The following is a 15027-nucleotide window of genomic DNA, read 5'->3' as shown; positions in this document are numbered from 1 at the left end:
TATATATATATATATATATATATTTTGATAGTGATAATGAACTTCAGTAGTCAAATTCCATTTTGTTTCCTCCCTAAGATTGGCTTTTTATTTAATTTTATTAACCTTGCCTATTGTAAATCCATTTATCCATTTATTTCTAAGAAGAAAAAGTAGGCCCAAATCTCCATCATGTCAGCTTAGGAACTGAATTACTCAACAAGACTCCTAAAGTGCAAGAAGTAAAATAAAGAATCAATAAATGGGATGGTATTAAACTAAAAAGCTACTTCACAGCAAAGGAAACAATCAAGAATGTGAAGAGAGAGCCTATAGAATAGAAGAAAATCTTTACCACCTGCACTTTAGATAGAGCACTAATCTCCAGGATATATAAAGAACTCAAAAAACTTAACACACACAAAAACCCCAAATAACCCAATCAGTAAATGGGCTAAGGAACTGAACAAACACTTCACAGAAGAAGAAATACTAATGGTCAACAAATATAGGAAAAAATGTTCAACATCAGTAGCAATTAGAGAAATGCAAATCAAAACTACACTGAGATTTCATCTCACTCCAGTCAGAATGGCAATTATCAAGAACACAGTAATAATAAATGTTGACCAGGATGTGGGGGGAAAAGTTCACTCATACATTACCAGTGGGACTGCAGATTGGTGAAATCACTCTAGAAAACTGTGGAGATTCCTCAGAAAACTTGGAACCAAAAAATGGAACCACCATTTGACCCACCTATCCCACTCCTTGATTTATACCCCAAGAACTTAAAATAGCATTACTATAGTGATGCAGTCATGTTTCTGTTATTTCCTGTATCTTTGCAGTCTAAATGTGGGCAGTTTTCTGCAGACCTTCCAGGTTATCACTTTATTTTTGCTCTCAAGGAGAAAAAACAGTTGCCCTAAGTACTCACATGTGAAGTACTCCCCCTACTTTCATGTTTTCTTCTTGCAGGGTGAGTCTTCAGACCCTGTCTGCTCTTGGGATTTAAAGACCTGGGATGCTTGTGTTGGTCTCTCATGGAGTCTCACATCTTCCTGAGGCTCCTTTGGGGGGGCCTTCTCCACATCATGACCCAGTGCCCTAGTGGTTTTCTGAATGTGCTGCTTTTGTTTTTCCAATGTGGTTTCCATGTTACTGGCTTCTGAAGCAGAAAATTTATAATCTCCTTCAGGAGTGGGATCTTCATATTTGCTTTCTTGAGACCTCATGTTATAATGAATCTTTATAACTTACTGATAGTCCAGTTTGCTGTAGATTGATCTTGGCTATGGCATAGCTATTCTGATCCTTGTTTTACTGTAAGCCTTACTACATTACATCAGCAGCAGGTATTTTTGCTTTTGCTAATAAATCGTGTCTTCTGAAATAGGCCTTCTTTGTTTAGCCACATTTGCAGTTTCTCGGGCCTTTCATTTTTTTGTTTTCTTTGTGTTTCTGTGTATTTTCTCTTCTTGGAGATATACTTAAAATTATTCTTATGGGCTCCTCCTTCCCTGTTATCTTACTTCCCTCTCTTCCTTCTTCCTTTCCTCTTGGCTTAGCTCATTAGTTTTGAAGTTCAGATTTCTTTTTTTTTTTTTTTGGATTGGATAAAATTTAACCCAGAGACACTTTACCACTGAGCTATATCCCCTTTTAGTATGTATGTATGTATGTATCTATTTGTCTATTATCATTTTGTACCAGGGATGGAACTCAGGAGTACTTAACCTCTAAGCTATATCCCCAGCCCTTTATAATTTTTATTTTGAGATAGGCTCTTGCTAAGTTGCTTAGGGCCTCACAGAATTGTTGAGGCTGGGTTTGAATTCATGATCCTCCTACCTCAGTCTCCCAAGCTGCTGGGATTACAGGCATTTGCCATATCTTCTTTTTTTTTATTTTGTTTTAGACCTTAGTAATCATTTTGAGGGACTTAATATGATCTCATTATTTTCCAACCAGGTATAGTGGCACATGCCGATAATCCCAGGCAGGAGGATTGCAAGTTGGAGGCTATAATGGGGAACTTAAACTCTGTCTCAAAAAAAAGGGGAGAAGGGTGGCTGGGGATGTGGCTTAGTGATAAAGTGCCTGCCTACAATGTCTGAGGCCCTCGGTTCCATCCCTGGGACTACCAAAAACAAGAGAAAAAAATAGCATTTTAACCTATTTTAAAGATGGGTAGAGTTTGAGAGAGAGGAAATCAGTCTGATTACATTGAGGCTCTGTAATAAAAAGACTGAGGGAAAAACAGAATGTTCTGGGTCGGATAGACTTTTTGCATTCTGTCTACATTTCAAACCTATCCATTTGGAACAGATAAGCTTGAGTCCTGCAGAACTGGCAGTGTTGGGTTAGGATAGTTGTTAATGTCTTTATTCTGGACAACTGTTGCATTGAGATATGCATTTTGTGGCTTTTATTTTTCATGGTCTTTCTTTAGGTAGAGGCAGGGGAAAATGTGATTCAGGTAGTATTTGCTTTCCACAATTACTTTTAATTGAAAACGAAGTTAAGACAAGAGATTTAAAAGAAAATATATCATTGCTTTTATTCTTTTTTCCTTTCTACACATCGCAGATAAGAGATAGGAAAACAACATTGTTACATTTTTAATAGCTTTTCTGTAAAGCAGTTGGAACCCTCTCCCCCCTGCCAAGTTATATTACATTTATGACAGTATTTCTTGAACTAGAGAGTCATCTACAGTTTTGCTGTGGGACAATAGAGGTCCAGAGTTCACACAGCTTTTCAGAATCAGGTATAAAACCTCGTGACTCCTGTCAAGACCCTTGCCACAGGGCATCCTGCTGATGTGCAGTATTTAATTCATTTGGTGCAATGAGAACCAGTGTCTATTTGTTGAGGCAAGACCTGGAAGGGTAACAAAATTTTATTTGAAGTTTTCCCAGATGATTGCCTCTGTTTTGTAGCATCTCATTTCCTTCTACTCAGAAATTTTGCTTGTGGAAGTGATCACAGGGTTTGTTCTTATCAATTTTCTCAGCCTCCTTCTGCTTTCTTGCTTATGATTCAGATCTTGGAATCACCTTGGGTCTTTTTGCCCAAGAGATCTTAGGATCTCTTGGTTTGTTCCTGTGGCAGAGCAGGCCTCCTTCTCTGGTGACTGGAAAGACTATATCCTCTCAGTTGGATTCTTTGGAGTTTGCCTTTGTCCTGATACACATTGACACAATGCCTGGGTTGTACCTCCAGTATAGCCAAATATTTACCTCTGAGTGTGGTCAGAGAAGTTTATGGTCATTCGTGTTACATCCTTTTAATTCTTCTTAGTGGAGAGTTCAGCAGCATTTTCTTTCTGGGGTTCCAGATCCTTTATCCAGAGAGCTTTGTCCATTGTGGCCTCATGGAAGCTCGTTGTTGGACCACAAGTGAATTTGGGCCATGAGAAGTTGTCAGTATTGTCTAGGCCTAGGACCCCTATGCTCTGTGAGCTGGATAAGCTGGAATTCTTCTTATGCACATCCATTCTGTCCTCTTTTGTGGTGAGTGAATTAAAATTAAATGATAAGAAAAGATTGTGTAACAGTGACTAGTCATTGGCTGGTGACTTCTTTTTATCTGTGTTCTCTTATTTAAGTTTTATTTCTTTTATCAGCATTTGCCCAAACAATATTAAAATTTTGCCTGTTAAATACTTGTAACTAGAATGGCCTCTCTTATTGATGAAAACATTTGATAATTTTGATTCCTGTGTACTTAGTAACTCTGGCTCTTATTTTTAAATATTTTATAGCAGCTCTCTTAAGATACCATATAATTCATCCATTTAGCATGTTAAAATTCAGTCATTTTTAGGATATCATGGAATTGAATTAAGTTTAGAATATTTTTATCTCCTTATTAGCAGTTACTACCCACTTCTGCAGAGTCCCCCAGCCCTCGGCAGCCTCTAATCTACTTTGCTTTGTGAATTTGACTATCTGAACATTTCATGTAAATGATATCATAGAATAAAGTGATGTGACTGTTTTTTTCACTTAAGATTTATCCATGTCTTGCTTTTGGTTTTTCTGAACCATGGATGAAACTTCAGCTTATGAATTTGGGGGGCACAAATATCCATTCTGTAGCAGATGGTGTGGTGGCATTTTGACAAAGGAATCCCTCCTTTTCTCCTCCACCCCCGTCCTTGTCTTTGAATACTTGCTGACAGTTGCTATTCTTTCCTCTCCTTTGCTCTCTAGTTGTTTTCATGGAATCTGCTACGCCTGTTTAGTTCTTTAGGTCTTATTTTTGAAAACTGTTCCCTTTTAGATCCTTACATCATTATGACTCTTCTCTAAGTTCCTGGATTTTTTTCTTTTGCATGCTAAAGTAGTTTGAACTGAACCTGGTGTTTTAGTACAAAGAACAACATGATAAGGTGAAATTGTGTCCTTTACTTTCTGCAGAACCTTAAAAATGAAAAAGCCCATAACATTTCAAACATTCAGAAAGTGCACAGAGGGCTGGGGCTATAGCTCAGTGGTAGAGTGTTTGCCTAGCATGCATGAGGCACTGTTTCGATCCTCAGCACCACATAAAAATAAACAAATAAAATAAAGGTATTCTGTCCATCTACAACTACAAAAAAAATTAAAAAAAAGAAAGTACAAAAAATAATAAAACAGAACACTCACGTGTGCACCACCCCAATTTATTGTGTTGACATTTCATTTTGTTATTTTTGCCTCAGATTTTAACAAGTATTTAGCAAATATATTTTTAAAATGTATTTTAAAAATGTATTTATCCATAATTCACTTACTACTCAAAATGTTGTACTGATGGGCATGTTGATTATTTGTATCTATTTGCTATTTATAAACATGGGTAAAATGAATGTTTTCTTGTGTGCTTGGAATGTAACAGAGGTAGACTTTAAAACAAACTTCTGGGCAGTGGACAAGCAAAACAATAAGTGATAAACTCCTCTATAACATGTTGAGAAGTGAGTCTTACAGCCTCTTTTAATAACATACAGGAAAAGCTTTAGTTAAGGAAAAATGCTTTATTTTTGTGATGGCCATTTAGGTGGAAAAATGTTAAATTGTCTTACTTTCATTTTTGGTTTAGTAATAATGTGGCATACTGTTTTTCAAAACAGATACTTGCATGACTATAAGGCAAACTAATGGAATACTGGAATTAGTAGCAAAAATTGTTTTTATACTATAATTTTAAAACAATCTGTTATAGACATCATTTTTTAAAATATTTCTTAGTTATAAATGGACACAATATCTTTGTTTATTTTTATGTGGTGCTGAGAATTGAACCCAGTGTCTCACGTGTGTGAGGCAAGCACTCTGCCACTAAGCTACAACCCCAGCCGCAAAGAGCTCTTTTCTTTGGTGATATTTCTTTTTCTGTGCAGGGATAATGCCAAACCAGTACTTATTATTATTTGTGCCATACTAAAATTCAAGCAAGAATTTTTTACATCCCTTTTAAAATTTTCCAATGAAAAAAACATATAAGAGGGCCTGGAGTTGTGGCTCAGCAGTAGGGCACTCGCCTAGCACGTGCAAGGTCCAGCCATGATTCCCAGGTGCGGGCCCTGGACTTCTGGGATCAGTGATCCTCTTACCTTAGCTTCCTAAGTGGCTGGGAATACAGGTGTGCATCACCATATTTGGCTTTTAAGCAAGATTTTGAAAACAATGGTAACATCAGTTTTATATTTAGAAAATATCATTTTTGGGGTAACACAATATATTAATAACACTCATTTGAAGAATTATTTCAGTATTCCTGTGAAATAAGTGATGGTTATATAGAGGATTTATTTAAACTGGGTGTCACATGGGTTTCTTCTTTTTATTAATTGTTTAGTCCATTCTTCTCTCTGACCAGGAGATTGTCCATATATTTTGAGAAGTATGATATAAGCCCTTTAAAATGTTTTATTGATTGATAGGTGATACTAGGGATTGAACCAAGGGCTCTTTACCACTGAGCTATATCTCTGTCCCTTCTTATTTTTTATTTTGAGATAGGGTCTTGTTAAGTTGCTCAGGCTAGCCTGACCTTCAAGATGTTTTGATAAAAAGTCTGGATACTATTCCAAACATTGAGAGGATTCAATTTTTCAAACAAAGTTCAGGGATCAGCTAGTAATATCCCCTGGTTTGTGAGACTGTAGGTCAAACACCACATAATTCAGTGCTTGCGCTGCATCTCACGGTGGTTTTATGCTTCCATTCCAGATAGCAGTGGTCATGGGTTCCTGTACAGCAGGAGGTGCTTATGTGCCTGCAATGGCAGATGAAAACATCATTGTACGCAAGCAGGGTACAATTTTCTTGGCAGGACCCCCTTTGGTAAGAATATGAACTCGACTGAAGTATATATGACATAAAATATACCACTTAACTGTGTTTTTTGGTTTGTTTTTTGGTACTGGAAACTGAACCCAAAGGATCTTTACCATTGAGCCACATCCCTGGCCCTTTTTTAAATGTTTAATTATTGAGACAGGGTCCCATTAAGTTACTGAGCACAACTTTGAACTTGTGATCCTTCTGCTTCAGCCTCCTGAGTTGCTGGGATTATAGGCATGTGTCACTGCATCTGACTTAAATATATTTTGATGGTTTAAAAAATATTATGGTAATATATATATTTCATAAAATTTATCATCTTAAGTGTACAATTCTGTGGCATTAAGTATATTCATATTATTGTGCAGCCATCAGCCTACCCATCTCTAGAACTTTTTTGTCTTCCCCACTGAAAGCCATCAGACACTAACTCCTATTCTTCTCAGCTCTACCTCCTTGGCAACAACCACTTTCCTATCTGTCTCTGGATGTAGCTACTCTAGGTACCTTACATGTAAGTAGAATCATATAGTATTTGTCCTTTTATGAAAGGTTCACTTTGCATAATGTCCTTTTATGAATAGTTCACTTTGCATAATATCTCTGTTGTAGCAAATGTCAGTATTACATTTCTTTTAAAAGCTGAAAAACATTTCATTGTATGTGTATACCATATTTTGTTTATCCATCTCCTGTTGACATTTGGGATACAATTTTGGACTATTATGACTAATACTACTATGAATATGGGTGTACACATATCTGAGTTTTTGCCTTCATTTCTTTTGTGTATATATAACTGGAAGTGGATTGCTGGGTTGTATGCTATTCTGTATTCACCTTTTTAAGAATCACTTCATTCTTTTTTTTTTTTTTTTGTAACTTTATTTTATTCATTTATTTATATGGTGGTGAGGATTGAACCCAGTGCCTCACAGGTGCTAGGCAAGTGCTCTACCACTGAACCATAATCTCGCCCCACTTCTTTTTTTTTTTTTTTTTTGACTGAATGACATTCCAGTGTATGGTTATGCTGCACTTTATTTATTCATTTATCAGTTGATGGACATTTAGGTTGTCTCTTTTTTTTTTTGGACATTATGAATAAGGGTGCTGGGAACATTCATGTACACATTTTTTATTGGACATGTTTTCATTTTCTTGGCATATACGTAGCAGAATTGCTGGGTCATTTGATAATCATGTTTGACATTTTGAGGAACTGCCAACCTATCCAAAACATGTTTTACCTTCCCACCAGCAGTGCATGAGGGTTCTGATTTCTTCACATCCTCAACAACATTTGTATTTGTGTGTCGGTCTGATTGTAGCCATCCTGGAGGGAGTAAAGTAGTACCTCATTTTGGTTTTGATTAGTGTTTGCCTAATGGCTCATGATATTGAGCATCTTTTCATGTACGTATTGTCCATTTGTATATATTTGGAGACATGTCTATTCAGATCTTTTGCTCATTTTATAATTGGGCTATTTGTCTTTATTGGGCTGTAAAAATTCTTACATTCTCTTGATACAATTCCCTTATCAGATATATGATTTGCAAATAGTTTTTCTCATTCTGTGGGCCTTTTACTGTCTTGATGATGTCCTTCTTTGAAACACAAAATTTTTGAATTTTGATGAAGTTCAACTTATGTTTTTTTTCCTTTTGTCACTTATATTTTTGGTTTCATATCCAAAAAAGCTTTGCCTAACCCAAGGTCATGAAGATTTATTCTTTTGTTTTCTTTTGAGAGTTTTATAATTTTAGTTTGTACATTTAGGTCCTGATCCCTTTAGGGATAGTGTGAGGTAAAGCTTAAGGAAGGGGTCCAGCAGTGCTTTACAAGTGGATATACAGTTGTCCCAGCATCATTTGTAGATAGGACTGTCCTCTTCTCTGCATTGAGTGATCATGGCTGAAGAAATGAACTGATTCTTTTTCTAGCTCATCTTTACTATTTTTCAATTCAGTAACAAATTGAGAATTGTTAAGTTAAGCAAGGTGCTCACATACAGTATATTAACTTTTGTATAAAATAGGGGAAATATACATTATATTCTTATACAAGCATTAAAATTCTGTAAAAGATACAATAAGTATAGAGTAGAGGAAACAGGATGGGAGAATGGCCTTTGACTTTTGAATTTATGACCTATTAAAAAGGTTTTTCAAAGATTAAAAAAAATAAGAGCAAGTTAGAATACCCGTGAGAGGTCTTAATTTTTAATGCTAACAACCTTTATGAACTACTGGTGGAGCCAGCTATATAATTTGTAGACCCTGGTACAAAATGAAAAATATGGGACTGCTTTTTCAAAAGTAGGAAAAAATATCATTAAGGGTACTAAAGTATAAACCATTTCCTTTTCTTCTATGTTCCCTTTCTTCTGTGGTCCTAAATTATAGTCGTGTTTTTTTCTTTAAATTTACCTTTTTTTTTTCTTCTTAGTACCAGGGATTAAACCCATGGGCTCTCAATCATTGGGTCACATCCCCTTTTTATTTTTTATTTTGAGACAGGGTCTTGCTAAATTGCTCAGGGCCTTGCTAAGTTGCTGAGGCTGGCTTTGAACTAGCAGTCCTCCTGTCTCAGCCTCCTGAGCTGCTGGGTTTACAGGCATGCACCACTGTGCCCAGCCTCAATTTACTTTCTAATGTTATGCTCCCTCTGGCATAAGAACTCCCCTTCCCAGGCATCTCTGCTTCCAGTGGGCCATCCCATCCCACAGAAGACACTATTCTCAACAGATGTGCAGCCTCCATGCCCAGGATGTGCTTGTTGCCTAGATCAAGAGAGGATAGGAGGTTAGCTTCCACCTCCCACCCTGTTCCCTGCTGTAGACCACACCTCCATAATGCAGCTCAGGACAATGACTGTCTTTTGGTGCTTCATCTTGAGACACAGATTCTCCCTGCACCTTCTCTGCACGCACTCGAGGCACATGCTGCAACAATTGTTAGGTGGGCATGGGGAAGAGGAGGTAGGCCCAGGTACAGGTCAGGAGGAAGCACAGAGCTAAACTCATCCCTGGAAGGTGGCAAAGGCAGATCAGGAAAGAACTGCGACTCCAAGCCCCAACATATGTGCCCCATTGTCTTCTCAGATGTCACTTACAAAATACATATTCAAAGATCAAGAATTTTAACGATTGCTGGGTGGTGGCATGTACCTATTGTCCCAGCACTTGGGAGGCTGAAGCAGGAGGCTCTCTTGAGCCCAAAATTCTAGACCAGCCTGAGCAAGTTAGCAAGATTCTGTTTCAAAACAAATCAGAACAAGAATTTCCAAGATTAAGAATGCAGAGATTAAGAATTTCAAGAGGGTGACCACAGAGCATTAAACCCCAATCACGGGACTCTGCTGAGAGTGAAGCACTATTCAGCCTTACTGGCCATCCACCCAGGATGACTGGATTTTGTCTCTGATGCTTTTCCTCACCTCTGCTTGGGCTGACTGCACATCAGTGACTTGGTGGTGCATTCTTTGCTTTGTTGTGTTTCAGTCACATAGTGATCCTAGACTTGAATGATTAGTACACCTTCTAACAAAATACCCCACAATATAAGAAAAATCCAGTGCTATGCAATAGGTAAAAAGAGGAATGTTGTCAAGCAAGTTATAAAACTATATTATACACACAGTGGAATATTATTCAGGCATACATAAAGTGAAGTTTTGACATATGACAACATAGCTGGTCCTCGTAAACATCATGCCAGACAAAAAAGGGCACACATTAAATGATGCTACTTGTGTGAAATATTTAGAATAGGTAAATTCATAGACACAAGAAGGATCAGTGTTGCCAAGGACTGGGAGCCGGGTGGGAGGGGGAGAGACTACTGATGTGGATGGATTGATGAAATGATCTGGAACTAGATATTGGGGACAGTTGCAGAATCTTGGGAATATGTACAAAGCTACTGAATTGAATGCTTTTGTGCAAAATGCTGAATCTTATGATATGTGAATTATATTTTAAAAAGTAAGTTTATCACTTCATAAAGTCAAAGAATCGTCTTTGGTTTTGGAATACGAATACAAATTTATTAAAAAGAGTATGTTAAGGAGTTCATGCTTGCTGGGCATGGTGGCACATGCCTGTAATCCCATTGGCTCGGGAGGCTGAGGCAGGAGGATTATGAGTTCAAAGCCAGCCTCAGCGAAAGCAAGGCACTAAGCAACTCAGTGAGACCCTGTCTCTAAATAAAATACAGAATAAGGCTGGGGATGTGGCTCAGTGGTTGAGTGTCCCTGAGTTCAATTCCTGGCACACACACACACAAAAAGTTTATGCTTTGGGGGGCTGGGGTTTTAACTCAGTGGTAGAGTGCTTCCCTAGCATGTGTGAGGCATCACATACACAAATAAGCAAATAAAATAAAGGCATGCAGAGCTGGGAATGTGGCTCAGCGTTAGAGCGCTCGCCTAGCACGGGCAGGACCCGGGTTTGATTCTCAGCACCACATAAAAAATAAAGGTGTTGTGTTGTGTCCATCTACAAAAAAGATATTCATTCATTCTCTCTCTCTCTTTCAAAAAAAAAAAAAAAAAAGGCATGCTGTCCATCTACAACTAGAAAAAAGTTTTTTAAAAAAAGTTCATGCTTTGATGTAGTGTATTTCCCAAGTGATAGTGTTAATTTTTTATAACTCTTATGGAAGATAAGGTAAGCTGAATGGTTGCCATTTAAAAGTAATTAAAGTCTCAAGGTTTTATTCAAAATGCTGGCAATTATTATTCCTTAACACTCTCATGCTGAATGTAATAGCTGTCATGGATTAACAGAAGAAGAAAATGCAAAGTTTATATCTGTGGAGTTGTTCTGTATCGTTTACTTTCTATTAGTAGTTCTTACTTTTCATTAGAAAATGAGTAAAGAAATTTGAAAACGTCTACTGGAAATATAGGCAGCATCTTAATAACTGGAGTAAAGTGTCTGCTCTTTGGATTCAGATTTTTGTGTCAGAAAGAAGCAGCTCAAACAGCCAGAGAAGCCTCAAGTCCTCTAAAACTGAACCTCCCTCGGTGGTCTGACTGCCTTTGGAAGCCCATGGTTAGGGGAGGAAAAAAAAAAGCAGGCACCCCATCCACTCAATTCTGACCCCTGCAGACTGTGGAAAAAAGGCTCTGCAGTTTCACGGTGTGACATTCAGGTGCTGTTACTTTGAGTAGCTGAGAGTGATTGGAACAAGGGGATAGTAATAAGCTTTAGAAGGAGCTTTTTGTTCTCCTGTCTTGTTTCTTTTCTGAACTTGTTATTTAGTAGAACAAGCTGTTTTAATTTTCTCCAACTTTTATCATTTTTGCACTTACCACAGTATCAAACATGTTGTGGGTGTTCAATGAATATTAACTGATGATAAATCCTTGTTTTTTTTTTTCAGTTGATATTAGTCAGATATTTAAAAATAAATATAGTATATCTGTTGTTTATTCCTTTTTACAACTTTAAATATCCAGACACCTCTTATAATTAGTTATTGTCTGGACTGAATGCTATTGTACACTGAAATTTTTGGAAAGAAGAGAACCAATAATTGGTTCCTGGGGGCGGAATAATTGGAGTTGGAAATTTTAATTATTTCTCCCTGTGGAAAGATATTTAAGACAGAACTTTTGATGTGGTGAATGATAGATAAGTCATTTCTATGCTGTATTTTAGATTAACGTTCATTATTCTAATAAAAACCTTTCCTGTGTGAAAAAGAAGAAACAAATTAATCAACCCAAAGACATAGGAATCAATATATAATTCCTGAGAAATCAGCTTGGCATTTAGCATTAAACGATTTTTCTCTGTTTTTCCTGTTGCAATTTCTCAGGCTTAATTGAGTCATTCTTGATTTATTACTCAAGGTTTCTTTCTTTTTGGTCACATCTACTAGAGCTTAGATTTCGGTACTTTTGGAGACTTTTTCTCCTTGCCTTAAATGTAGAATACAGAATTAGTGATAATAACTGGAATTTTACAGCCTAGAATTCAAGTATTTGAAGACAGAAAAATCATGGTCCTGCCCCCAGGGAACACTCAATGATGACAGATTTGTGCAAATTTCTGAAACCCAGTCTGGCAAAAATCTGAGGTTTAATTCTGTGGCCACAGAGAGACAGGCATTACTCTGTTAAGACCATGGGTGTCATTCACCTTGTGGAGGCCTGCGTGGGTCAGGGAAGAGGTATGGAGCAAGCAACTGGAGATGGGTCTCACAGGCTAAGGGAATTAACGCAGTAGGTGAGAGGAGAAGGGATCCCAGGCAGTGGGAGGAGCGTGCACAGACTCAAAGGCTTTCCAGTGTGTTGAGGCAGCAAGCATCATGGAGGGGAAGGTATGAGCCTTCCATCAGAATCCCCTGGGCCCAAGTCAGACTCCATTGCTTTCACAGGGGCTGTGGGAATGTTCTTGATGAGGTTGGGTTCAGAGTTTTCATTTGGAAACTAGAAATAACCTCTTGGTTTGCTAGTAAATGAAATGAGAACACTTAGTTCTTCATCTCTGTGGAAGAGTGTAAATGTGGTCAGGTTAGGAGATGAACTCATTAGGAAAGCATTTTGTATCTCCAGGGGATCAGTCACTGTTGATTTTTATCCTTGTAGGTTAAAGCGGCTACTGGTGAAGAGGTGTCTGCTGAGAATCTTGGAGGTGCTGATCTTCATTGCAGGTGAAACAGGAATGGTTGTTTCTTTTTAGGATTGATTGTCATTTTGTTTATTTAACAGAGGTTTTACATTATTATTGTTATTATTAATTAATTAATTATTATTATTATTTATAAGTATTAAGCTTGCCAGACCAAACTAATTTAATTGTTCCCAGTCAACTGTTCTGGGATCAATTCTTTGGATTACAGTTGCATTTTGGAATGCAATTCTACATGCATTGCATTGGATGCAAGTTGAGCATCAGCTTTTTCATTATAGCTGAGAAGGGTTGTAGAGACAGGTTTCTTGTGTATTTTAACAAACACCCTTAAAGTGCCCTTATTTTACAGGTGGGATTGAGGGGCTTGGTGATACAGGACAGGAATGTGGGGTGATAAAGATAAGTGTAAGAGGACAGGGGCTAGGACAGCAGGATCAAGTACTCCTTTAGGATCTGAGAAATTAGAGATACTTGGAGACATCCACATAGAGATTGCTGGGCAGGCAGTTGGCTGTAAGAGTCTGGAGGCGAGATCAGGACTGGAGATTTTTATTTGGGGATCATCTGCACAGAGGTGGAATTTAAAACCTTTGGATTAGGCGAGCTCACCTCATCATGAATGCAAATAGAGAAGAAGGCCCACCACCATGTCCTCAATGGCAAGCAGATCTGATCACCAAGTTGACTGGCCTGGCAGGTGTAGTAAGCTTCCCTTTGCTCTGCCATATCATAGACCCAGGATGCTGTGGGAAGAGGCCAGGTGAGAAGAGGGCAATGGGTGGTAAGATTCCACTTTCCTTCCAGAAACCTGCTGTGCCTTTGAATAGCTGGTTAAAGGACCTTTGTTTTAGTTTTTTATTCATTCCTTTCACATGGAGCATTTATTGTGGATAGATTGATTGTATTGTTATGAGTAATAAAAAAAATTCCAGCTCTAGTCCCTACCCTTCATGATTTATAATTTAATTAGGTACATAAGAGAAATGAATGAGTGAATTAAAAAATTACAAATATATTAACATGCTTGCAGTTTTAGGAAGAATGATTAAAGGAATGACTAGGGTGGAGTTGACAGTCTTTGAGAAAAGCTTGGCAGGTGAGGTGAGTGTTGTCAAATGGGAACAGAACCCTTGTTTATTAGGTAAGTGGCTGTGTAAGCATAGGTGCAGTGTGACTGTGCCTCTTTCCATTTACCCACCCTTGCAAGGAGATCAGCACACGATTTCCCTGGCAGTGGTGCCTGTGCCATTCCGAGAGACCGGGATGCAGGTAGAAAAGGGCGAGTTAGAAGCATAGTACAGAATGGACTAATGTTTGTAGGAACTTAATGAAAGGAAGGAGAGGGAGATGGTATTTGAGGACCATTCGTTTTTATAAATTTTAAAAAGCAAAGCTCTAGGCAGTGTATCAAATTAGGGATGTAGATTCTGCCTTTGTCTTGTATCCATCTGTTACCCTTGTGACTTAGACAAACTACCTAGTCTCCTTGAGCCTCATTTACTTATGTGTAAGACAAAGATTTGAACGGTACCTACCTTATAGCAGTTTCTAGTATACACCAAGCACTCTATTACTATAATTATTGTTGTTCATAATAATTCATTTAAAATATTTGGAAATGAATAGATGCTGATCACATTTTTAAAAAACACGTAAAATTAATAGTCACAAATTGCCTTGTCTCTTTGTCATTGTAAATACATTTTTTTTTTAGTTGTAGTTGGATACAATACCTTTATTTCACTTATTTATTTTTATGTGGTGCTGAGGATCGAACCCAGGGTCTTGCACGTGCGAGGCGACCACTCTACTGCTGAGCCACAACCCCAGCCCATAAATACATATTTATACCATTCTGATTACTTATCCATAAGAGCTAATTTGATTTTAAAAAAAAGGGACTTATATAAGTAACTCATCAAAGATTTTCTTTTCCTGCTGTTTTGGTAAATATTAAGCAGTTTTTATTAGAAATCATTGTATTTTGAGTAAGTGGTTCCTTCTGTTTCTGTTTCTTACTGAATTACAGCAGTTAGCAGTCAGCAGTTATAGCTGGTATTATGC

The 15027-nt window shown here is 37.6% G+C and overlaps 1 protein-coding gene across 2 annotated transcripts in view; it reads left to right on the top strand.

The window, feature by feature from the left end:
- Mccc2 (methylcrotonyl-CoA carboxylase subunit 2) overlaps positions 1–15027 on the top strand; it is a 73619-nt gene that overhangs the window by 36525 nt on the left and 22067 nt on the right. Inside the window, exons 7-8 of one of the 2 annotated variants that reach the window (XM_015497817.2) lie at positions 6204–6317; positions 12918–12982. In XM_015497817.2, coding sequence (XP_015353303.1) covers positions 6204–6317; positions 12918–12982 — 179 coding nt within the window. The remainder of the gene's footprint in view (positions 1–6203; positions 6318–12917; positions 12983–15027) is intronic. The other variant, XM_048800158.1, reaches the window with a different exon arrangement.

The sequence above is a fragment of the Marmota marmota genome, unplaced genomic scaffold, assembly GCF_001458135.2.
Source record: "Marmota marmota marmota unplaced genomic scaffold, marMar, whole genome shotgun sequence".
Taxonomy (NCBI): Eukaryota; Metazoa; Chordata; class Mammalia; order Rodentia; family Sciuridae; genus Marmota; species Marmota marmota.
Note: the sequence above shows the minus strand (reverse complement) of the source record. Positions and strands in the feature narration are given on the sequence as shown.